This window comes from Phaseolus vulgaris, chromosome 2 (assembly GCF_051622355.1).
Source record: "Phaseolus vulgaris cultivar YP4 chromosome 2, ASM5162235v1, whole genome shotgun sequence".
NCBI classification, from domain to species: domain Eukaryota; kingdom Viridiplantae; phylum Streptophyta; class Magnoliopsida; order Fabales; family Fabaceae; genus Phaseolus; species Phaseolus vulgaris.
Window position 1 is genome coordinate 40,191,331 of NC_143499.1, and position 25,949 is coordinate 40,217,279.

Below are 25,949 nucleotides of genomic sequence, written 5' to 3' on the forward strand. Positions count from 1 at the left end.
TCACCACCCCCACCGGCCCCAAAATTGTTTAGGAGCCGAAAGACAAAATTCACACCCAAGAGGTTAACGGCAAGTCCTATCTTAACAAGTCGATCCCCATGGCCGGTACTTTGGACTCTCTCTGCCGACACCTTTTTACTGACTCCATAATCGAAATACCACTACCGGACAAGTGGAAAGGCTTCAATAGGGATCGTTATGACAGCACGACTGACCCGGACGAGCACATAAACACATACACCATGCACATGAGTTTGTAAACCACGGACGATGTGATCCTATGCCGAGTGTTCCCCACATTGCTGAAAGGAGAAGCTTTGAGTTGATTTATGAAACTCCTCCAAACTCCATTGATTGGCTTGAGACACTAGTATCCAAGTTTGAGATACAGTTCGCCACAGCAGACTGCACCATCTGAACTCCATCGCCCTGGTCAGCATTCGCTAGGAAAAGAAGGAGTCACCGAGGAAGTTTGTGGACAGGTTTGGAAAAGTGGTCATGAGCATCCGAAACCTGATCCCGGATATAACAATGCATCATATGCTCACAGCCTTGCATTCGTGACCTTTCGTTGATAGCTTGTGCATGCAACCGGGTGAAAGCTTGGACGGGCTTAGGTAGTATCCACAAGTTTATGCAGCTGGAGGAGTTGAGAGAATTCAAATATCAGGCCCGAGTGGAAGCCAGTGAAGATATATTTGTTAATTATTGTTAGTTTCCAATAATGAATATTGGTTTCAGCATATATTTGGCAATGTATTTAAAAATAAAAGAATCTCAAATAGCTTTGACTTTCTTCTAAAAATAATACACATCAAAGAGATTGTTAAATAATATGTTAAGCGAAATATGATAACTTACTTCAATATGTTGATATAAAAATTCTTTAAAAAGAGAGTAAACTAGTTGGAATACTCTACTATAACACCTTATTCCAACTTATATAATCCAGATTCATATTTTAAATTATATAATTAGAAATATAGTTACAAACTCAAATTGGCAGTCTCCCTTCCTCACAGTGAGAATATAGTTTGAGTATCACTCGCCGTTTTCTCTATCCCAAACCTTTCATTTTTCTAATTTGAGTATTTCAATAGCTTTGATAATTAGAAAACCGACATATCAGCAAAATTTCCTTCACATTCCCACTTGTGTTCACTTTTCTGCGTATAAAAAACTTAAATAGACGTTAAAATTAAGACTATTATTCTTGTTATACTATTATGTTCACAACACAACATTCTTCATATTTCTTCGTCAAGCTTGAATATTCTGTGCGGCATTTACGATGTCTGAAAGAAAATACAAAATGTAGAATAAAAAATAATTGCCAAATTTCCCAATAAAAAATAATTGCCAAATTTCCCAATAAAAAATAATTGTAAAATTTCCCAATAAAAAATAATCACACTTTTACTATAACAGATGTCAAATACATAAAGCCCATAGCGACTTAGCTTTTACACGAGAATTTAGAAAGCCTTGAATTGAGTGTAGACTACGCGATAGGCAAATCCCTAAGCAAAATTATTAGCAATCAATGTTTGAACTAATTTCCCCCTCATCCCGGGATAAATAAAATATAACCAAAATCTGAGCACAATTGCTCCATACCTAATTTAGACAAAGTAAATTCTCCTCACTTGTTTGTCTTTCTTCCTTTCACTTGTTTCTCTAAACTTCTAAGCCTTTGACTAATAACAGAAGAAGAAGATATCCTTGTATTTGAATGTTTTAAAGGTTCATCACGTATTACTGAGCTTGACTCACTTGTTGCGGAGGTAGCTTGTTTTAGAGCGGGAAATATAGAAAAGGGCGATTGCGGACCACTGGTGGGGACTGTAACAGGTATTTCAGGAATACCCAATGTTTTCTTTACACCAGGAACTTTAAGAGCTGTAAAATAAGAGAACAAATAGGGATTAGAAAAAAAAAACAAAGTGCATAAAAAGGATCGCATTGTGTTTGTTTTATACAGTTCAGAGAGGAAAAACAGATCTATTTGTTAAGAGAATTTTGGTCCTCTAGTTTTTTTTTTTTTTTTAACTCAGCTTAAACCCACCCATCGGGGGAATAATTTCATCATCATAGAAAAATGACATGAATTTAATCGTTAAATCTCACCATTCGAATATAAGGAAATTTTGACAGCATGTTCCATGACTACAGAATTAAATCTATGTCAAATTTACTCCTTTTCAAATAAAATTTTAGTCCTCTAATTCCAGTCCAACCAATAACATGAACAGAATCTAGACCAAGCTGAATGATTTACAGTAAGTGTACCGATACGCACAGGTAAGATGCTATCTACTAGATAAACTAATCTTGTTCTTGATCCTACAATTTGGATTAAGTAAATTATCCTAGGGGTAATAATAAGGGAACTAAATATTATTACAATAAAAAAGACCATAATATTGACAACCTAGAGAAAATATTCCAGACAAAATGGTATGCAAGTTATGCATGTGTTTTGAAATTAAATGCAAATAAATAAATACGTAATGACTAAAACAGAGGATAGAAATACTCTGAAAAGTCTAAAGATTGAGAGAACAAAACATAACCCTAATGAGATCATTGTTTTGTAGGATGATAATTTTGACTGGAATTATGATCATTTTGGTGTAGGTCATGAAGCAAGCAGATTTACTAGAAGGGACTAACAACTAAATGAAAGTCAGTCAGGTAACATAAGATTGTAAGAGGCATTCAACTTCATTGATATGTTTAAAACATTAGATCAATTAGTAAAACTAAGAGTGCAATACGGTAACTTGTAAGTGCATCTTGGATTGTTTTGAATCATCATGGATACAGAGAAAAGCACTCAAAAAGAATACCAAGATTATGGAGCCATGGATTTTTCAATTACGTGCACTATACATTCTAGCCTACATAAATGCAATCATGATTCCCATGGTAGAATCAAGGCCCAAAGCAATATGCATTTCAAGAAATTCAGGTTTCTGCCTATTTAAGTGGTGAAAATAGGAAAAAGACAGTAAGATTGCACATAAAAATGTTCAAGAGCCTTACCAAGTCCATATACAAGTGAAAACAAATTTGACGTAACCCAGTAACAGAATATTGCCTGCACAATTATAAAGAAACACGAATTCAAAACTACATGGAATGACAAATGAAAGCGAACATGAAGCGGTAAAGAGAAAACTGGCAATCTCTCATTTCTTTCTCAATTAGCTAAACATCATTTAGATATTACAAACAAAATAAGCGCATAAACCTAGAACATGTGGATGGAATGTAGAAAATCAATATCTACATCTATAGCATATACAAGGCATGGGTCGCAAACCTTTGATTGCCAAAGATACCCTTCAATTTAAAGTAAATTAAAAATTAAATTTTATAAATATTAAGGCATCTCTTTTCAAATTAAAAAAGAGCATTTTCTAAGTTTTCAGAGTCAAATAGAATGATTCTGCTTAGTCAATACAAAATATTTGTTAGGTTTCCGAATATAATTCAAACATTAAATTTTCTGATTATTATGACCTGCCTTTCTGATAAAATAATAATAATTGAGTGACCAAGAACACAATAAGGGAGGAAAAGAAAAACCTTTGGAGATCCAGGAAAGAGAAACACCCTTAAAACAACAAGGACTGAAACTCACAGAAACCAAGAAACTATATTTGTAGTCCCAGACAACATAGAAAGAGAGAAGTTTCTGTTTGATAATTTAGTCATGGTTTTATGCACCAGACACAAAGAGAGAAGAACAAAAAAGATGGGGAAAGAAAGAGGGGAATGGAGAGAGAGGAAGACAAACCTATTACGTAGAGGAGAAATCATACAATAGAGAGGCAACAAGGAGGAAGAGAGGGTTACCCAGCAAAGGCAGATAGGAGGCTAGGTTAAACGTAGAGGTTTCACAAAACTTAAAACTCAATTGAAATTTTTTTTTCTGTTTTGAAAAGAAAGGTAAAATGGTTTTCAAATTACCCCTTTTTTGTCAACTGGGGTTGCTTAGAAATGAAGTTTGAATAAAAAACTAACTCACAGCCACCCAAAACGGGACCTTGGTTAGAATCACAAATCTAATTCAATTGGACAAGTCAGCAATTCAGATCATGTGATTAACTACATGTGACTTTAAGTTGTGAAAAGCTTGGATGAAACAGTGCAATTCCATATTACCCATATGAAACGTACAACAATAAAGCAATTTGCTATGTTTACCTTTCTGCTTTTCTTTAACTAATTTTCATAAAAAAGAATTGAAAAGTCAACTAAATTTATGTGGTTTACCAAAAAATGAAGGAGCAACCAAAAGCACTCTATTTAATAATTTGTTTGCTCTCGTTTTTCTGAAATGGTTTCACACATGTATCATTCATTCTCTGCATTGTATATAGCAATTTATACTGAAACTTCAGACAGAACTACTGTTTCTTTCCAAGTTCATCCAACAATTATTTCAAATGCAAAAGCAAGTGTAAGCAAAGGACAGGTGTTCTTCTGAAAAAAAAAACTAAGCTAGGATAGTTTACCTTCGGAAATCCCATGGTGAAAGGAACTGTAAGAACCGCAAGACCCCTGGAGACATTTTTCATGGTGCTAGCCACAGGATTTCCTTCCATCCCTTCTTGCATATTACACTAAGAGACAGTATGAAATCAATTAGTCCAAATTGGAATTAATGTATCAGACTCAAAAAACATTTAATCATGAATGATGAAAGTCAATCTAGAAAGAATTATTACAAAGTAGAAAGTTTCTGAAGCAAAAATGCTTACCTCTACCGTTATTAAGAATGACAATGCAGTCAAAACTGGAAGAACGTACAAGGTATCTGGAGTTGAGAGATCAGTAAACCAATAAGCTCCGCCATGCTTGAATGAAGGCACTTTTTCAGCCATATTTGATATCTATCTTGAAACACAAAAATGAGAACGGATAGAAACAATATAAAAGCTCTTCAGACTCTTGCAACTAAGTAAAATATTAAATTGAAACAGCTTACCGCAAGAAAAAAACTAACAAAAATAGGGCCTTGAATAAAGAGTCCTTTCAATGGAGTAAAAGGGCTCACACCATATCTGCAATTGTCAAAACCAAAGGAAGAAAATGTTTAGTCAAACAAAATATCCACAAACTGAGAAGTTTGACTTATACTCGAAACCTATGGAGCACTGACTCCAAAACTGACATAAAACATGGCTAATGTTTAATATATATGACACCTTTCATGCATACACACACTCTCTCTATGTGTGTGTGTAATTAACACAAAATTTCAAATGAGAATTAAGATTTACATAATTAACACTATAAAAACAAACTAAGTTTCACATTTTTCTATAATAACAACTTTCAATAGAATTCTAAGAAACATATCTCTTTATAGTTAAAATAACTAGTTATGTTTTGTGGACATAAACCTCAAAACAAGCTTCAAGTCTTGCATTATTTATAAAACAAGTTATTTTCTTTTAATTTGCTTTTATGTTTTTATGATACTAATGTCTAGGAAGTCATGAGCATTGTAGGTGTCAGTTTACTTTCTCTACTCATGCTGAAGTCAATTGAATAGGAGTCCAAGATGTGTCAAAGTGGTATATGAGATATGAAGCCCCAACTTCAACACAAACACGAGACAAACACCAAGAGATAGCTAATATCCAAAATATAGGACATGGCACATAGCTAATGTTTCTTATTATTGTATCCATTCTTTATTATAAATAAGAGTACTCATGTATTTACAATTACCAACTACCTTCTATACATGGTATCAAATTTCTAGGTTTTTCACCTTCCTTTACTTTGCCCCCCACATAGTGGCTTGCCATTGTCCAATGTCCCACTATCTTCTTCGACGTGAACCACCACTGACGCTGCCACACAACCAGAATTGACATCCTCCAATGACCAGTTTTGTCCCCGACACGCTACTTCTCTTTCGAAGGGGGCCTTCCTTTGACAACTCTTCCACCAAGCTCCTCCACTTCCAATGACTTTGTTTTGTGGCTCTTTGGTTGTATTTAGATTAACATGGTTTTTTGTGGTTGTTCGTGAATCCAACTCTTTCCTTTTTTTTAACAATATTGTGTGTTTAATGGCTACTCCCACTTCAGTTGACTTTGATGTGACCTTCACCAATGTCCCCCTCCTAACATGTGAAAAACTAACAAGAACAGCCAACTACCATCCCTAATTGCCTCATTGGATTGTTCCACTCTTATGCCCTTTATAAAGATGCATAGACATTTCACAACCAATGTGGATAATTCCTAACTTGTTGCTTTTGTTGGACTAACATCTAACCTTGTTGCAATTCGAAATCAGATTTCATTAAGACTAATTGCTCCTACCTACGACAAGTTTAAGAGCAGTTGATGTCTCACCATTCAACATACTGCATCCTCTTTCACAACTATCGAGTGATGCTTTTGACTTTGTCTTACAACCATCCCATCATTGCTCAGGAGTCGAGACCAAGGGCAGTTTATATACTCTTTCTTCCTCCAACCCACTGAGGCGCCTTTTAAGGACAAAACTTTGACGAAGCACCGACCTCCAAAGCGGACAATACCTCGAATGAAGTGATTGACCCTAAGGATGCTATCTCTCAAACTTGAGGTCGGAACAGTTACTAGTTGTCAATTTAATTTAATCTCTATCTCTATTAGTAAATTCATCCATACTATTGATATTTATGTCTTGTTTGTTAATAATTTCATTCTTGCAAAGGATCAACACATTGGACTAATGTTTAGAGCAATATGAGTCTGGAAGATTATACAACTAACACCTCCAACTGCCTATGTCTCATCTACCTCTATTGCTCTTAAACATCATCATGAGCACCTGAAGGTAGAGAAATTGTGCTTACTTCTACCTATATTTTCCAATGTTAAGTCCATGTGAATTGTGTCAATTTGGTAAACACATGTGTACAAGTTATGGTACTTGTGTCAATAAATGTGTGCATCTATTCAGGGACATTCAAAGCAGTGTAGTAGATCATTATATAATAAGGGGAGCAGCAAGAAAGCATTTATCCAATAATTAAGGTTTACTTTCAAGAATATCTCCATCCAAGACATCAATGGATAGGAGTGTGGTAACCCATTTCACCTAGTACTCAATGCAGGCTCTCCCTTGACAAAGACCCAAGCAAAGTGGTTAGGTCTTTTACTATGGCTCAAGCGGGGAAGATTCCTCAGAGGTCTGAAAACGAAGAAATTGATACAAAACAATGGCTTGTGCCCTTGTTTCACTTTGCATTAGTTCACTTTGATATTTGGGATCTCAATCGATCCTCTAATTGCCTATTCACATTTGCCCTTGTTGCTCTTAAACATCATCTTGAGCACCTAAATGTGGAGAAATTGTGTTTAGTTCTTCCTAAATTTTCCAATGTTAAGTTCTTTTCATGAGTTGTTTCAATTAGGTAAACACATGTACAAATTATGCTACTAGTGTCCATAAATGCGTTGTATCAAATTTGCATTAATTCACTCCAATTACCTAAGTCTCATTTGCTTCTATTGCTCTTAAACATCATCTTGAGCACCAAAATGTAAGAAAATTGAGTTTATTTCTTCCCAAATTTTCCAATGTTAAGTTCTTTTCATGTGAGTTGTTTCAATCACATAAACATATGTGAACAAGTTATGGTGTGTCACATTTGCATTAGTTCACTCCGATATTTGGGATCTTAGTCGAGCCTCCAATTGCTTAAGTCTCATCTGCCTCTTTGCTCTTAGGCATCATCTTAAAAGCACCAAAATGAGAAAAATTGTGTTTACTTCTTAGATGTTCAATGGTAAATCCTTTTCATGTGAGTTGTGTCAATTAGGTAAACACATGTGTACAAGTTGCGTAATTGTGTCAATAAATGTGTTGTGTCATATTTGCATTAGTTCACTCTGATATTTGGGATCTCAATCGTGCCTATTCAACACTTGGATATTCTCATTTGGTTACATTTATAAATTATGTGTACGGTTGTTATGGGATTTTTCTAACAAAATATTGTTTTGAAATTCAAAATCACTTTCACTCATCAATTAAAATTTTACAAATTAATAATACAAAAATAATATTTGTCTTCCCAATTTCAATATTCCTAAAATCAGGAGATTTTTCATTAGACATCATGTGACCATGTGTCATAATCAGTGTTGTCAAACTCGTAACTTGGAGGTGGATCGGAGAGGGAGAAAAAACTCGTAACTCGGGGATCGTAACTCGACTCGGAAGAGTTACTATTCGAGTTACTATACATAAGATAATTAAAAATACATTCATAATTCATGAAATGGTTGCAATACATAACATAATTTAACATAGATTCATAATTCATAAAACGGTTCAAATACATAACATAATTAAAAGAAAGTAAATTCAAGATAATGTTTAATACAAATAAACTATCCAACAAAATCATTCGCATTCATCATAGGATAATCATCTTCATCCTCCAAAAAATCTTCATTTTCATTATCATCAATTGGAGGAACTTCCAAATCATTATCATCATCAATTGGAGGAACCTCAATTGTTGCTCCTCTACTAGCTCCAACTTCAAGTAATATTTCTTCATCTAAACCATGTAATGTTTCATTTTCCTCCACAGTCCATTCATCATCAGAAGAAAGATCATCAACCGTATATTCTTTTGTCTTTCTAACATCTTTCTTCTTCGTCAATCTTGAATTAGTCATCACAAACACCACATCGTTCATAGTCATTTGGTGTAAACGATTTCTTTTCTTAGTGTGAACCTAAATAATTATAAAAATAATTAACACATCATATGATCATCTAAAAAATAATTATGAAATCACAGCCAGATGAACTAAATTCTTACCCTTTCAAAAGCACTCCAATTACGCTCACAGCCAGATGAACTACAAGTCAAACTCAATACTCTAATTGCAAATCTTTGTAGTTCTGGATGCTCATCACCATATGATTCCCACCATTGTGATGGAGTTTTGGTCTTGAGTCCAAGTTGAGCTAAGGGAGTACCATACAATCTAGACTTGCTCTTGAAACTCTCTAATTGAAAATCAATTTTACTCATCACATCAAGGTCTCTCACCAACCTCTCCAAACATTCATACATTCCACGTTTCACTTCATAATCAACTTTAAAGTCAGGATGATAGTGTAACATGGGATTAAGATAATAGCCCGCAGCATGCAACGGCCTATGCAATTGGTTGTCCCATCTCCGATCAATGATTTCTCAAAGGGGAGTGTAGCTAAATAAGATAAAAACAAATAAATAAATCTCCAAAACAAGTTTGTATATCTAATTTAGAAATCAAATATAGGGAAATTACCTTTTACTAACTCCATTTAAGAGATTTTGTATCTTCTCTTTTGCCCTATCCATCTCTTCATAAATAAATCCCATGGCTGGTTTCTCATCTGAATCAACCATGCGCAGCACTTTAATCAGGGGAAGAGCACCCCTCAAGCAATTTAAAATGCTTTTCCAAAATCCCTTGTCCATTATCAGATTTTCCACCAACCCTCCATCTCTAGTTTTTGCAAATTGACTAGATTGCCACTCTGAGGATGTGAACATCTTAATAAGTGATCCTCTATTATCATTCAAGCATCCTAAAGTCAGATAAGAGGTGGCAAAGCGAGTATTGGCTGGTCTTATCAAATCTTTTCCTTCACTATATTTGTGCAACAAGGAGATAAGATCAGTTCTGGAGTAGATGTAGGTTGTAATCTTCTTCCCATTGGCGATTGTGTCGTGATGGAGTGGGATTTTCTTTTCAAAATCTTCCAACATTAGATCAATGCAATGGGGATGCACAAGGAGTCCAATACAACTTTTTCCTCTTTTGCATTAACAACTCCCCAGCTGCTTTATAATTTGCTGCATTGTCCGTTACAATTTGGATGACATCTTCTTCCCCAACCTCTTCAACAATATCATCCACCATTTTGAAGATTTTGTCAGCTGTCTTGCATATATCAGATGCATCAATAGACTTCAAAAAGACCGTTCCCCTTGGACTATTTACCAAAAAATTCAGTATAGTCCTCCTCTTCCTATCCGTCCAGCCATCTGTCATTATTGTACATCCATATTTTTTCCAGAAAAGTTTATGTTCTTCTACAATCAGATTTGTCTTCTCAACCTCTTGCTTCAAGTATTTCACTCTTATTTCATAATAGGATGGTGGCTTTAATCCGGGACCATGTCTACCAATTAACTCAACCATCCTCTTAAATTCTTCACTCTTTGCTACATTAAAAGGGATAGCATTATTGTAGAAAAACCGAGCAATCTCTTTACATGCATCTTCTCTGTCATTCTTCTTGAAAATGGCATTAATAGTACTTTGAGATCCTTTTCTCTTGAAAATATTTGATGAGTTCCCAATCTCTTCTTCAATTGATCTTTTTATACCACTTTCTGTCTGTCCCACTGAACTCTCTTCTCTAGAGATTGACTTCTTTAAAAAAATTTGCTGCAGATTAACAACAGTATCCATCATTGATTTTTTAACATCTTCAGGCACTGATACACATGCCCCCACATCCTTTGAAGTCCCGGCTAAATGATGTTTTAATCTGTAAACCCCTCCTGTGAGTACTTTATCACAGTATTTACACCTTAGGTTCCTTGTTTTTCCATCAACAGACACACAGTGCTTCCAAGCTGAATCAGTTCTTCCACTAGCCATTATAAATGATCACCAAAAATTAACGAAAGGCAGTGACGGAGCGGAAGGCAATGGCGGAGCGATCGCGAAGCGGAGAGAGCACGAAGGCGGAGCGATCGCGAAGCGAAGAGAGCACGAAGGCGGAGCGATCGCGAAGCAGAGAGAGCACGAAAGCGGAGCGTTCGCGGTGGTGCGCGAAGGCGGCGGCGGCGCAAAGCAACGTTCGCGAAGGCGACGGCGGCGAGCAAGAGTGTGCGCGGTGGTACGCGGTGGTGCGCGAAGGCGGCGTCAACGAGAAGAGCTACGGCGACAAGCACAATCAGCGGCACAAGTTAAGAAAAATTAGGGTTTCGTTTCAGATTAGGGTTTCAGTTTTTAAAATTAGGGTTTTATTAATTTAGGGTTTTCAATTTGGGCCGCGTCATGGATCGCTGGGGCCCATGAATCGTCCGATCCAGCCCTTGGATCGCTGGATCGCTCCGATCCAGAGATGGTCCGATCCCATCTCCGATTTGACGCGATTTTGCCTGGAAAGATCATAAACTCAGAAGATCGGCGAGTTAACTCGCGATCTTGACAACACTGGTCATAATAAACAAGTGTTAAATGCAAAAACTATCACGTGGTCAAAACAATTTGTACCATTCTTCATTGTAACCTCCCATGTTTTTGGGGGATGCCATTTTTACTACTTGCCTTCTCATTAACTGCATGTCCTAATCAATTCTAAACAATCAAGTTCCTTACTTCCTCTTGAATACTAAGTAGGTATTCCCTTATATGTCTTTAGGAGTACATGTTTTGCCTATGATCTAACTCCAAGTAAAAATAAACTATCTTGAAAACCCTTGGAATGTATTTTTATAGGTTAATCTCGTCTCTAGAAGGGTTACAAATGTTTCTCTCCACAACTTTAACAATATCTAGTATGTTGATGTTACATTCTTCGAACATACCTCTTTCTTTTCTTCCATTGTTGAAGATGTTCCCCTAAAGGTTCCACATGTACTTCCAAACCCACATGTTGCTCCTGTTACCGCATCACTTGTCATTCCTGACCACCCAATAGACACAGACTCAATTAGCACCACCTCTAACAAATTCTCCAACACCATATCTTGTTGCAAGTGTCCTTCCGCCATTGTCACTTACACCTAAACTTCCTTTAACACTTCGTCGGGTATTTAGTCCACTTGTAGTCCTAATCCTAAGCATGCTTGTAATCTTAATTACAACCATTTATTTCCCTCCTACTACTCCTTTATCTCTTCTTTGGATTTTGTGTCTATTCCTAAGTTTACAAGTGATGTCATGAATGACCACAAGTGGCAACAGGTAATGCTAGTAGCAATGGGTGCATTGAAAGCCAACAATACATTGAAGCATGGTTTGGTCATCTCACCTCCACTTTGCTTGGGTTTGGTATGACACGCTGTAAAGTTGATCAATCAGTTTGTCACCTCCATTCTATCTTGTTGTACATGTTGATGATATCATCATCATTGGCAATGATTCTTTTGGAATCCTTCATCTCAAGTCTCATTTCCACAACAATTCCAAATTAAGGACTTGGGTCCACTTACATACTTCCTCGATAGTGATGTTGCCCAATCATCCAATGATATTGTCATTTCTCACTGAAAATATGCCTTAAATATCCCCACTAAATCTACCCCCTATGAACCCCAATGTGAAGCTTCTTCTAGGTCAAGAAGAGAAACTGAAAGACCCTAGAAGATATCATCGTTCAGTAGGAATACTTAATCACCCATTGTCTCTAGACCAAACACCACATTTGTAGTTAGTGTGGTAAGCCAATTCCTGAAGGATCCATGTGATAATCATTGGAAAGTTGTCATGATATGCTTCAATAACTCAAAAATGCATTAGGTCGTGGATTAATATATGTGGACAAAAGTAATTCCGAAATTGTTTGTTACTCCAACTTTAATTGGGCAAGATCACAATCTAACAAATCCAATTCTAGATATTGTGTTCTCATTGAAAGAAACTACATCTCCTGGAATAGCAAGAGGGAGAAAATAGTTTCTAGATCCAATTTTGAAGTTGGAGTATCTTACCATGGTAATGGCTGCTTATGAGATTACATGGCTTAGGAAACTCCTCCAGCATTTAAAACTTGGAGGCACTCAAGGTACTCATGCAACAATAAAGTTATCACATTACATTAAATCCAGTTTTCCATGAGCAAATCAAACACATAGAGACTAATTGTCACTTTGTGAGGAAGAAGGTGCTCCTAGGAGAAATCATCACTTACTTCATTAACTCCAATGACCAACTCACAAACATGTTCAATAAGTCACTTCAAGGCTCTCATGTTGATAGCATATGTAACAAGTTTGGCCATATGACATATTCTCCAACTTGAAAGGAAGTGTTAAAGATACGATTTAATTACATTAAATAGAGATATGATATGATTTGATAGGGAAATATCATACCAAATATTTAAGTATTGACTTTATTCCTTATTGTTATGTCTCTTCATCATCATAAAATAAGAGTACTTAGTGCACACAGATTACAAAATTACTAGCAATCCTCGTTATAAGGAGAGTCAAAAGCCTGTCCAAATAGTTTCAACATGGCGACTCACTATTCTCAAAGGTACAGTAGAGGTATGTCGGACATATGACATGTCCAACAACTATCGTGTCTAAAAGTATCTAACACATCAAGACGCCATTCTACAAAAGTGTATGTGCTTCCTAACTTGAAACATTGTTTCCTAAAAGCCATTGAAACCACTTAAGTCCTAGTTCTTAAACATGAATAGTAATTAAGAAACCACTTACTCCTTAAACATATATTAAATGATCACACTAAGCAAAATAAATGTTTAAATATCAGGCACCACTTGTCTTCCCATCGGATGTAAATTGTTGATAAGTGAAGCAACATTAGTTGTTCATAAAAGTTAAAATAGACATTGGTTATTTAATGATCTAAGATATGGCCATCTCAGTTCACAAGTCACCACAAAGATTGCTCCACTAATGCCTAATAATATTATATCACCAAGGGTAGTGATTACATAAGATTCAGTGGTTTAAAAAATGTTATAAGCAGCTATAGAACAGAATAAAAGAAACTCACGAGGATCGGCCTAGTGCAGGTGGGAGAGAGGTCCTAGGCTCTAAACACAGTGCAACCATTATACACCAAAAATGAAACCAGAATCGAATAGAAGAGGTCACGAAAATAATGTCAAGGATAGTCTTTAGAAGCAAAATAAGAAACCACTTACTCCTTAAATAGCTTCTTCATCTGCTGCTGACCTTTAGCTACAGCAACGGGATCCATAGCCTGAAAATTGGTTGTTATTGTGATCAAAGAGAAAATTGTTTTTGATAATACATGCAATAAAATCCAAAACATAAAAATTTCACCAAAATACCACATAAAGTAAAGTTTGAAGGTTGATAAATATTCGGCATGTTTAGACATTAAAATTTATATATATTGCAAGGCCATTCATCAACAGGTACAGGCAAACATTGAAGAATGATTATCCAGCAATCAAGTGTCTTCTTACATACAAATATATAAATAAATATGCAACAATTGAACAATAAATTCATATATGTGTGTGTGTTTACATAGAACAGTACATATTTTTAAAACATCAAAACTAACAAACAACTCCAGAAACAAAATGTATGTTCTGAAAATGCATTTATTCATTTAATACAGATCATTTATTATCTAGATGAATTCATTATTATGCATTGTTTTTCAGTGCACAATCACAATCAAGGCCTGTGCTATATCAACAAACATAGCTAAAAAGGTTATCATGATGATAATGGTGGCAACAAGGTATGGGAAGTGATGGTGGCAATGGCAGCAACAATGACATATTTGGTGGTGTCAGAAGATATTTGAGTGACATGTTTTGACAGAGGTAACAACACTGATTGGAGCAGTTCTGATTAAGACAGTAGCATTAGTCAATGTTGACAAACATAGCTTAAGTTACATCTTTGGACGGCTTGTAAAATTTCCAATTAGCATCTCTTTCCATTGTTCGGATATATTATGTTGAAATGGAACAAAATTTTCATTTTACTATTTGGATAATGAATGAATAAATCATTTTCTATTACTAAATTACCCTTATCTTAAAAATAATATGCAATAGTATATTTTTCTCTTCTTTTTAACCAATCTCCTCATCAAATTCTTGGAAGAATATGAGACCTCTTAAAGTCTTATGTGATGAAGAAACTAATCCGTTAGATGAGTTGGCTTTTAAAGAAAATCAAATATCAATAAATACACTAAAAGAAAATCAAATATCAATAAATACACTAAAAGAAAATTATTGTTGTAATAGTGCAACTTTCATGACACATAATGATGGCCAATTCCTTGCAGTGCCAATTAAGGTAGAACTATCAAACACGATACATGAAAATAAGATTGGTGTCAAACAACATAAACGAGAAACAGACAAAGTGCCTTTAAAATAACAGGTCTTTTATATTTCGGTAGGACCAACAGAATTTATTGAGTTTTGAGAATTCTCAGCTTCTAAAAATTACGATTGCCAAATGCTAGATTTTTGTGCTTATATCACAACTGAAACTGTGAAAGTACAGTTTTGCCGGACCACTGCATCTACTTCATACCAATGAAAGCACAGTATACTATATAAACCTTTTTCTAAAAAACAGAGTACATTCTGCTGGAAGCCTTTTGCATTTAAAAATTGTGTGAGAAGCTTTATACCTTCAGTTGTGCAAGAAGAAACTAGATAAACATTGTGTACAAAATCTAGGTAGTAGTTGCTTTGCTTCTATTGTGAGTAGAAAAGGGCTAAAATAATAAATTTACAATTAAATAAAAAAAACCATTCCATCACATTACACCCCAGTTCAGGATGTAAGAGAACATGCTTAAAATGATGGAATGAGCTCCATCAATTATCTATAGTCTCTCCTCCCCACTCTCTCTCTCTTGCCTTGCTCTCTTGTCTCTCTCCACACTCCCCTCTTTTCCCACTCTAGACTCATCTCTTCCAAGCTAAAAAAGTAATGATGGTCGAACAGCTTTAACTTTCTAGTAAAACTCTTATTTTGATTTTTAATTTTAAAGTCAATTTTAAGCCAAATGAAAAGGCTTATGTTAAACATATCATATAAATCATCTTGTAGAAAAAGAATTTAGTCACATTGCTTAGTGTATAGAGCAAAGGAGATTAGTTAAGTGGAATTTTTTATTTTGACTCTTATAGATGAACCAACTAAAATGTTCAAACAAATATAAAATTTATGGAAAAAAAGGGAAAAAGAACATGTGAGGCCCCATTAGCTCACTGCATATTCAATAGAATAGCATGGCAATTTCATCAGTAATAAAAAATATTTGGAGATTACCATCCCGTCCATCTGTTGCTTTATCTCCTCCAAGTGAGGCCTCATTAACTGTCATACGTGAAACAGTAAGCTTAGTAACAATATAGATTAGAATATAAAAAAAAAGTGCATTATAGATATATAAAGCTTGAGAACCTTTACAGAAAACAGAATAAAAAAGATGGAACAGAATTATGAAGCTAGAATTAACCTTCTAAGCCCTGTTAAGGAGATCTTAATCCAAAAAGAAAGTGAACTAAGGGAAACAGTTCCCTTCAAATGTTTGAATTGTGTCCACTACAATCAGATGTGGGCAGGAGGAAGGTACAAGCAAGAGGCAATTGACATTACTTTATTTAAGAAAGAAACAAAGATGAAGTTAAGAGAAGCATAATATACCGTAAGTTTAGAAGTGGCCTTAAGTTGATTTATTAAGAGTGGAACTGTAGCACTTCGAATCAACAGGGTTGTAAGAACTATTGCTGCCCACCTGAAACAAAGAAGCAATAAGATTAACAAAAACCATTGAAAGCCAATTTGCCACCAAATATTACATGTATTATGTATGAATTATGAATAACCACTGGATAATCAAATCCCGGAATATACATCACATACTACAAATAGGGCAAGAAAAACCTTGCCAACAGTAGCATAATCTTGAAACCCTAAATTCCCTTTACATGTTGAACTGACATAAAATAAGCTGATATATCAATTTAGAAAATATTAAAGGAAACTCAGTGCCCATAGAAAGGTATAATTAAACAGATAATCTAAACTTAAAACCCAAATCCCTGGTATAAGCATAGACCAACGATAACTTGACAAGCATGAAACTAATTCTGGACTATTTTAGTATAGATATATATAGACGCACATACACACGCAGACTCACCAATTTAAGCCAGTGTAGGAATGCACAGCATCTATCACGTACTGCAAGCCCTTTACAAGCAAAAAAGAATCGGCGGCAGCAATTGCAACTTCATTAATAATGGGAGCCTGAGAAGCTATGGTGTCTATGGTAGTGTCAGTGAGTACATCAGCTACATCAGTGATTATGTCGCTGTCAATCTTATCTGAACCCTGATTCACTGTCGACATATAACGGCAGAAACCATATCCAGTGCAGGGAGAAAAAAATCTATCTCGTGAAGGAGCAGAAAACCCCAATGGTCCATTAAGAGAGCTTCCAAAGGACCTTATTTGGGCGAAATTACTAACGCCTGCAGAAGATGATTTTTCCTCAGACTTTTCCTGTCTCCCTTCATCGTTATGAAGAACATAACTGAAAGAGGGATGGCACCTCCGATCTACAAGGTTTCCTCTTATCAAAAGGCAACGCCGGTAAGCCATTGGTATTCTTGGCCAGTTCTTTGAAACAGCATCAAATAACAAATTGAGTTCAGAATAAAAAAATCACACTGCACGTAATTCAGATTGATTCGAAATTCTGGTACCAATGAATCAATCAAATAAAGTATGCAAAACCTTAAGCATATTTCGCACAGTAGACATAAAGAACACGTGTCAATAATTTTTCCGGGTACTTCTATTTATCATATCAACCAACTTAACCACCTTCCTCGATAACTATGTTAATTGCTTTAAGGTTAAAACGGTGTAAAGGCATAGAGTAAAATCAAATAAATGTGAAGAAAGCAATGAAACAGAACTTCGACAAGGAACGCAGATGAAAATGCAAAAGTGATGAAAGGAACTGACGGTGGACGGTGGACGGTGGACGGTGGACGGCGTACGACGGTGGCGCAGCCTTCGGGTTGAGGCAGAGCCGCTCAGCACGCAGTGTCCCAAACAGAACGGAAGAAGGGTTTTAGGAGATCTTAAATCTCCTCGAAACAACGCCAAATTTAATTACACTACGATCTAAGCGACACCGTTTTGCCCCCAAATAATGTTTTTAAAATATTTAATTGCATTTTTACTTTTCTTTTTTATTTTACAATAAAATTGCAACTTTATTGTTCACGTTTTATCTTACCTGTGATTAATATTTTAATTAACTCCTCCAATTTTATAAATATATAAATATCGAAAACAGAGGCACGCGATATGGAGGGTGCTAAAAGTTGGTTAAACTTCATTAAAAATATTTCAAGTCACAGTTTTTCTGGTCTTTTATTTTTTCCTTAAATTTACATAAATTTCATAAGGAAATAATTTTAACATAGCTAAGCTAAATAGGTCTGAGAAATTTCAAGTCTGCAGTTTTAAAGTTTGTCCTGGGAAGTTCATTGAGTTAAATCCAATCATTTTGATTTTTTTTTGTGCTTAATTTTAAAAGTCTAATTAATATAATTTTATTTGATGATGGTTTAGAGCTATTATGTCATATTTAATAATATTATGAATAATTATAAGTCTTTGCATCATAGATAAAAATCTTAATTAAGATTCTAAGAGGTTTTCTTTCATCCAGATGGTTTTTAAGTCATTTCTTCTCTGAATTAAAGGTGATAGTAATGGGTTTTATATGCAAATCAGCTCACTTGCCTTCATACAAATACTCACTTGCCACTCAAATAATAATAAATAAAATAGTATTAATTATATAACAATAAATGAATGATAATAAATAAAATATAAAAAAATCAATAGAAAAAATTTCTATTCAATATTTTAATTAAATCATTTATATTTCTATTGTGTTTTTTTCATTCTTGATCAAAAGGAGGATTATCAATAAATTTGCTTTCATTTTGGTTACTTGTTGTACTTGAGGAATTATGTTGCCATTTGAATTCAATATCTGCTTGTTATTTATTTGGATATGTCTTCAAGTTGTCCCATCAAGTTTTTCTCAATCATGTGTTGGTCAACTTTTCTTGTTAGGTTTGATTTCTTTTAATCCTTATCCTGTTTGGTACTCCCTTGATGCATATTATGTGACTATGTACTTTCTCCCATAATTTTCATGATTCCACCATTTCAATCGCCATCTATCCAAAAGGTCATAAATTAAATTTCTTTTTATAGAAGATAGTGTTACTTATTACATTAATTTCTTCATGGAGCACATGAATTGGAATGTGCAAATATCCAAGAAACAAAATTGTAATTGAAGTTCTTGACCTCAATTCTCACTCGTTTTAAAACGTTAAATGTTAATAAATTTAGAAGTTTTATTCAACTACATTTTGTAAATTATAATTATTCATATAAAATTTTAGAGTTTATATAAATTAATTCATAATTAATTGATAATAAATCTATTTGATTACATATATCAACTCAAAATAATTGGTATTATCTATAAAAAAAAATGTTATACGAGTAAGACATTTATGAATAGGATAAATGATCAAGTATTGACTTTTTGTATGTCTACTTAGAAAACATAACAATTGACATTATCTATGAATATTGTTACGCGGGTAAGAGATTCATGGATAGGACAATTGAATTTTAAAAGAGAGTTTGCAATGTGTGGTAAGGACTCATACTTCAAAAGAGTACTGTTAGGATTCAGGTGTAAGTTGAGAATTGGGTGGAGATGAGCAATATATTAATGCATAAGGAGAAATACCCATAAACTCATTAAGGTTTTTGGTTAAATGTTGTGTCAAAACTCTTATATGGGTTGTCTCATGACTCACCCGTCCCAAATCTCTTCGACATGTACCAACTCTCATTTATGTGTTTACTTGAATAACTTAACAATTGTCAACAAACAAAATACAAGAATTAGAATTAATGGAAACAATTATATTATAATAAAAGGTTTTGTTCATATAGTACATTTAATCTAATGCAAGTGGTAGACGATAAATGGTCTAACTAAACTTAACATTACTAGATACTCTCTAGTAAATGGTCTTGTATGTTTTTTCATAAGATAATAATGATTTAAAGTCAATACAACACAAATTTTCACTTTGACTTCAAATCATAGAATAACTTTTACATCAATTTCTTTATTCTCAAACAAAAAATTAATTCGCTCCAAGTAACGTTTGAATCTCAATCTTCGCAATGACTTTATAAAAACATTTGCAGAATTGTCTTCTTAAGTTTCCTTCACAATCTTGACCTCCTTAAACTCAATAATATCTCTACAAAATACAATCTAACATCACATAGTCTCAATACAACACTCAACTCTCATATCATTCCCTTCAGCCATGAAGTCTCCTTCACCCTTTTATTGAGCACAATATATTGAATCTGAGTAGTATATAAAACCACCACTAATTGGAAACTAGATTTTCAACAAAGTACAACTCCAAACAATGTGAAAACATATCTATAAATTGACTTTCTGGTATCAACATTCCCTGCATAGTCTACACATACAAACTCAACTCTTATATAACTTATATGTTATTAGTATACCATATATACATAAATCTATATGATAATGTTCTATTCAAATATTTTAACACATGTTTCAAAGCTTCTTAATGAGCATGTATAGGATTTCACATTAGTGAACATGATCTTTTTATTGTCTAAACTTAAATACAAAAAATTCCTATTAATAACAATTTAAAAAAAAAATTAAATTTTTAAAATAACTTTCAAAATAAATGTTAACTAAATAAGTAAAGTCATTCATCATTTTCTTAACAACAAATCTTAACTAAGTGAAGCCATTAATTATTTTCTTAACTAAAATACTCCCCTTCGTACATTCACCATTTTCTAAACTAAGTAAATGAAGTCACCATGACGAACGTGTGAATGGCCACAGTCAAATCTACATCATGCTTTTTAACAACGTGTTCATCCACGAGTGGAGATGAAGCCTCATTGATCATCATGTGTATCGCACCCACACTATCATGCCCAACACCCTAAAACTAAATATATCCTGACAGCACAAACCCCACTATACCCTCAAACCAATATTAAAAATCTATACAAATTTTTTGCTTGATTTACGTGTGAAGCAAAGTTATACATAAAATTATTGTTAAATTCAAAGGCACCAAATATTTAAACTAAACACTTGTGCAAAGAAGCAAATCAAAATATGACACTATTATTTATAATTAATGCATTTTATAATTGATGAATCTAGCTTTTTACATTTATTTAGGTTCAATGAATTTTAAATGAAGTGTAGAGACATATTATATTAATTGAATTTTTAAATATGTATAGAAGATGTGACTGAATAATAAAAGATTGGCGCTGTTGGAGAATTAAATTAAAACAGCAGAAAGCTTAAAAATGCATCAAAAAGTTACATACTTTAATGGTTTTGCTTCTTTGGTCTGCTCCCATTTGCTTCTCAAGACAAGGAAAAATCACTCTCATATCAAAATCAAAGCATACTGGTGCGTTTCTCTTGCTGTTTATTATAAATCTTACAATATTTTAATCTTTCTCACTTTAACTAATTTGTTTTCTGAAGAAATATTGAGTTATGGCTTCATCTCTGTTATTGGCGGCGGTATTTGTGTTTGATCTCATTGCTTTTGCTCTTGCTGTTGCTGCAGAACAGAGGAGGAACACTGTGAGTTACTCTCTTCTTCTGTTTCTTCATTCATACCCTTTTTTCTTCTCATATCTGGATTTTTAGTTCGTTTACTTCTGTGTTCTTCTTTGATAAAGAGCTATTATAAATTCAGTTCAAAATATCTCTTTGTTATTGGTCTTCCCAGAAGTTCATAATGATGTTCTTATTTTTTTATGAAAAGATCAGATAAATTCACTGTGTTTTTAGTCTGTTCTCTCTTGGCTAAGTTTTCCTTGATTTCAGGTATTGTTATATCATGCAATTATAACACAAATAATGTGAGTTTTTTTACAAAATGTCATATTATATTTTTTAAACAGATTTTTAATTCTTATAAAATACTTTCTCCTCTTTAGTATTAATTATTTTTAATTATATACTGACTGAAAAGATTATTGATTTGGAATTGGGGGACTGGTATGATTTTGGTTTCGTTAAATTTAACTGTAAATGAATTATCCTTGTATAATTTATTTTTTACCCATTTAAATTATAAAATTATTATTTCGTCTCTAATATCAATTTTAAATAGATAAACAAATATTTATTTTGGGCTCAAAAAATTTAGAGATAGACCAAATATTTAATTACATAATAAAGACCGCCTAATAATAATAAAAAACAATGATTCTAACTTCTTGAGAAATTAAATTAACTTTTTACAAAGACCAAATTTAAAACCCATTTGCTTTATAAGATTTAAAAACATACTTAAATCTTATTGTTGTGTGTAATTATACAATTTTAAAAACTTTTAAGTTTGATTATTTATAATTATACATTTTAGATTTACCTTTCTCACCTCTACTGTGAAAAGAGTTATCTCAAATACATCCCTATATATAAGCAAGAAAAATGATAATGATTAATTTGTATTTATATATATGTAAAGTTTTAAGTGATGATGTTAGTATTCACTATCTCTTGACATTCACCAAAAGGATACTATGTTTTGATCTTGGTCATTATTGTATAATAATGAAACATTTATTGTTCTAACATTTTGAAAATGAAAAAACTTATACATGCTCAAAAGGGTAGGAAGACTTATAAGATAATTAGAAGCAGTAGTTAGGCAATTGAAGAAAATATATTGGAGATATTAACTGTTTTGTCTTATTATACTTAATGGTTAAGAATATAAAGTTGGCTTAGATTACTGAGTATAGATCTAAACCAGAAAGGGTTATGTTATGAGAAGGTGAAATCAATGCCTAGAAAAGCAGAATGTGATCTGTAACAATACATTACAATTCTATATAATCCTCTCCACATCATATCTTTGCCTCCAAGACTTCTTTTTCTCTTTGAAATATCTCATACTTAATTATTAAGAAACTTTAAAGTAGCATTTGGCTCATGGACACAACAGAACAGAGTGGAACACTCTATGTTTCCCTTTATTTCATTTTTCTCCTTTTAAGTGGAATGAAGATGTACCATTTTATAACCACATGTTATGTGTTTTATTCTATTTCTAAGATAAAACGTATTAGGTATAAAACAGATCAAACTCATGTGTCAAATTCTATCTGATTTTGACACATTACCAAACACTACCTTATAAAAACAAAAAGACAAGTGATATATAGCTGATTTTGCACTATGATAGGTTTAAAACTGAGAAATGACGGCATACAAGATCTTATGAAGGGCCATTCCATTTAAGTTGCATTTGATGAACTTCAGGGACAGTACATTAGAACATCATTGAACAAGTTATTGAGTTACAACACAAGCTTTTGTTTTATCTGTTGTTTGGTTATATAAACAAACTCTCTTCTATTTATCTAAACAAACAAGGGGAAGTTCATATTTAAACCTGGTTAGTAAATAAGGCAAGCACAAGTTGTATAGCCTTAACTTTAAAAGCTTCCAAATGGCTTGTTTGTGTATTCAATTCGGAAAAGAAATGGAGATCATATGCAATTTATATATTGCTATTACATTATAAATAAATTATACTTTTTTGTAGAGAATTTTAATTTTTACTTATTGCAATCTACCACTTAACTCCAATATTCAAAAGGTCATTTATTATCTCTACTTCATCTTTCCACCATAGAGATGCTACTAAAAATACCAAATTAATGAACTTAAAAAAGATTCGGCCTTGTCTGGAAAGGCTTATTTATACTTATTTTAAGACAGAAGCACTTGTGTGAGTATTTAAAAGACTTACGATATATTTGTAAGTTGTTTAAACTTATTTCTAAAATCTCTTCCAGGTAATTTACAAAAATAACTTCCAAATCATATAGAAACACTTTAATCTTGTTTTTTGTATTTCTTAGACTATAATTTTTGTTTTAGACATGAATCCTATGTTTTTTACTATGGTACAACAAAACTGTAAAGAGGCTATTTTTGAGCTGAGAATCTCTTTATATTATTCAAAGATGTGGAATTTTAATTTTCCTTTATTTCCAAACATAGCTAATCTCTCTGGTCTCAAGTCAACGTGGGAGTGTTACTCTCATTTCAAAAGATTTGGCAGTTGAAAGAACTTGTTCTTCAATGTTACCTCATGTTGGATCCTGAATTATACTTCTAGAAAATGGAAAGCAAAACTTTAGGAATGTTTTCCAACAACACCATTCCATAGGGTGAAAAGCTACTGTTATTTGCATTAACTACGTTAGTTGTTGCAATGCATCGGCAATTCCAAGTTGCATTATTTGTGATTTGAGGGAAACAAAGTTCGTATTGATTAAAGTGTTTCATTGTACAGAAAACTAATAGGTACTAGTTCAACATTTTCTCCTGCTGTATTGTTTCCTTGCATAGTAAGGTGAGAAGTTGAGATGGGATGAGAAGTAAAAAGCAGAAACAATTTTTGCAGTGTTGGAATACTTGAAGTGTAACTATTTGTTGCTCTGACAGGCCTCGTTAACTGAAGACAGTGCGGGAAGAAAGTACTGTGAATACGACTCTGACATTGCAACCGGCCTAGGTGTGGGGTCATTGTTCATCCTAGTTGCCAGTCAAGTGATCATTATGGTTGTCACTAGATGTCTATGCTGTGGGAAAGCTATGAGACCCAGTGGATCCAGATCATGGGCAATTTGCTTGTTCATCACTAGTTGGTATGTACTCATTTTTGGACCCTACTCTTTCAAACACAAATTTACATGTTTTCTCTAAATTATCTTTTTATTTCAGTTCACAGAATCAACTGGTCTATTTAGTTTTAAGGAATTGTTATGTTTTCTCTGATAAATTATATAAATACCATCTCATTTTCGCTTCTCTAAGTCTTTCACTATTATAATTACATTGCTTTTACCGTTTCCAGCACACAAATTTGAAATCAGTGAACAAAATGAAAAATACCACATCATCATTATTAGCGAAATTAAAGTAGATCACAATCATGAAACACAAGACATAACACATACACAGCATATGTAACTTTTAATGTTTTATATTATATTTTTAAATAAGTTCTCTACATGTCGAAAGATGAATATCAGCATGTGTCCATCCATATGAAAGTGTCACCTCAAATGTATTTGTAGAGGAATTGGCTTAACTGTCTAAACCGACAAAAATAATGTAATAAAAAGCGTTTGATACTGTTTGACTTCAAAAAAGACAGACGTGTCATGAGGTAACGATTAGGCTACGTAGAAGACCTGGTATGATGTTTTCCCTTGTTCACAACACAACAGAATTGTAAAATGTGCAATGTTGTTGTTGCATGCATGATCCAGGGTGACATTTATCATTGGTGCTTCGTGCTTGCTTGCGGGTTCAGTGAGGAATGCATACCACACCAAGTACCGTGATCTGATGGGAGAGAGAGCCCCTTCATGTGAGACCTTGAGGAAGGGGGTGTTCGCAGCAGGAGCAGCCTTCATTGTTTTGACAGGCATAACCTCGGAGCTCTACTACGTTAGTTTTTCAAAAGCTAATAATGGTCCCCCTCCCTATGCTCGAGACAGTGGTGTGAGGATGGGCAATTTGTAGTAGCAGTTGTAGTGTTTTGTTGAAATTGTTTGTAATGTTATGTTGGCTACCTCGCTAGTGGATGTGAAAGCCTACTTGTAAATTATTATGGACCTTGGTTGAAAAACCACCCAATGTCTTAACTATTTCCTCCCTCTTCACTCTTCAATTATGTCACAATAGGTGCTGCCTCGCGCTGCGGCTCATACATCTTTACCTTAGTCTCTGGTCTGTGATGATGTCACAATTATTGCTTCAACAAGTTTTTGCATAAAGTAGGAATCAAATTGTTGTACTTTTTGTATTACAAAATATAATAGTTTCACGTTGCCTAATTCATTATCTCTTGGAGGGTTTATATATCAAAACGTTTTCTTTGTATTTCTAAAGTGGCCAATGGAGTTGTGTAAAAGAAACACTTTTCTTTTTTAGTGTAGATATATTGAGAACTATGAATTGAAT

The 25,949-nt window shown here is 33.7% G+C and overlaps 2 protein-coding genes and 1 pseudogene across 5 annotated transcripts; 1 reads left to right on the forward strand and 2 right to left on the reverse strand.

The window, feature by feature from the left end:
- Positions 1-1,364: 1,364 nt before the first annotated feature.
- Positions 1,365-17,930, reverse strand: LOC137812005 (mitochondrial inner membrane protein OXA1). 2 transcript variants are annotated; one of them, XR_016518740.1, is made up of 10 exons: positions 17,783-17,916; positions 16,953-17,431; positions 16,454-16,544; positions 16,076-16,123; positions 13,945-14,003; positions 4,997-5,072; positions 4,770-4,905; positions 4,524-4,631; positions 3,046-3,100; positions 1,365-1,899 (listed from the first exon to the last, which is right to left on the reverse strand). XR_016518740.1 is itself a non-coding variant. In XM_068613877.2 (10 exons), exons 2-10 carry the CDS (start codon positions 17,411-17,413, stop codon positions 1,643-1,645), a joined length of 1,287 nt encoding a protein of 428 aa, XP_068469978.1. In that variant the 5' UTR covers positions 17,414-17,431; positions 17,783-17,930; the 3' UTR covers positions 1,365-1,642. The 2 variants fall into 2 exon arrangements, 1 of the variants encoding a protein (XP_068469978.1); XM_068613877.2 differs by having other exon boundaries at positions 4,770-4,901; positions 17,783-17,930.
- On the reverse strand, positions 8,307-10,811 carry LOC137812006 (uncharacterized; annotated as a pseudogene). Its single transcript, XR_016518739.1, has 3 exons — positions 9,330-10,811; positions 8,852-9,248; positions 8,307-8,765 (listed from the first exon to the last, which is right to left on the reverse strand). The product of XR_016518739.1 is annotated as an uncharacterized LOC137812006 (transcript).
- A 3,212-nt stretch (positions 17,931-21,142) lies between the features above and the next one.
- On the forward strand, positions 21,143-25,822 carry LOC137812008 (uncharacterized). 2 transcript variants are annotated; one of them, XM_068613879.1, is made up of 4 exons: positions 21,143-21,357; positions 21,435-21,536; positions 24,423-24,625; positions 25,253-25,822. In XM_068613879.1, the coding sequence occupies exons 2-4, from the start codon at positions 21,447-21,449 to the stop codon at positions 25,506-25,508; spliced, it is 549 nt and encodes a 182-aa protein (XP_068469980.1). In that variant the 5' UTR covers positions 21,143-21,357; positions 21,435-21,446; the 3' UTR covers positions 25,509-25,822. The 2 variants fall into 2 exon arrangements, with proteins under 2 accessions (XP_068469980.1, XP_090154935.1); XM_090298809.1 differs by lacking the exon at positions 21,143-21,357 and adding an exon at positions 24,271-24,330.
- The last annotated feature ends 127 nt before the right edge of the window (positions 25,823-25,949 follow it).

Bases quoted from the DNA above. Each gene is read 5' to 3' on its own strand.
- LOC137812005 (XM_068613877.2), bottom strand. From the start codon at position 17,413: ATGGCTTACCGGCGTTGCCTTTTGATAAGAGGAAACCTTGTAGATCGG. The intron at 5,073-13,944 runs GTAAGTGGTTTC...TGACAATTGCAG, and splicing joins ATGAAGAAGCTATTTAAGGA to ATATGGTGTGAGCCCTTTTA. The intron at 3,101-4,523 runs GTAAACTATCCT...ATAATTGTGCAG, and splicing joins TCACCATGGGATTTCCGAAG to GCAATATTCTGTTACTGGGT.
- LOC137812008 (XM_068613879.1), top strand. From the start codon at position 21,447: ATGGCTTCATCTCTGTTATTGGCGGCGGTATTTGTGTTTGATCTCATT. The intron at 21,537-24,422 runs GTGAGTTACTCT...TTGCTCTGACAG, and splicing joins CAGAACAGAGGAGGAACACT to GCCTCGTTAACTGAAGACAG. The intron at 24,626-25,252 runs GTATGTACTCAT...TGCATGATCCAG, and splicing joins TGCTTGTTCATCACTAGTTG to GGTGACATTTATCATTGGTG.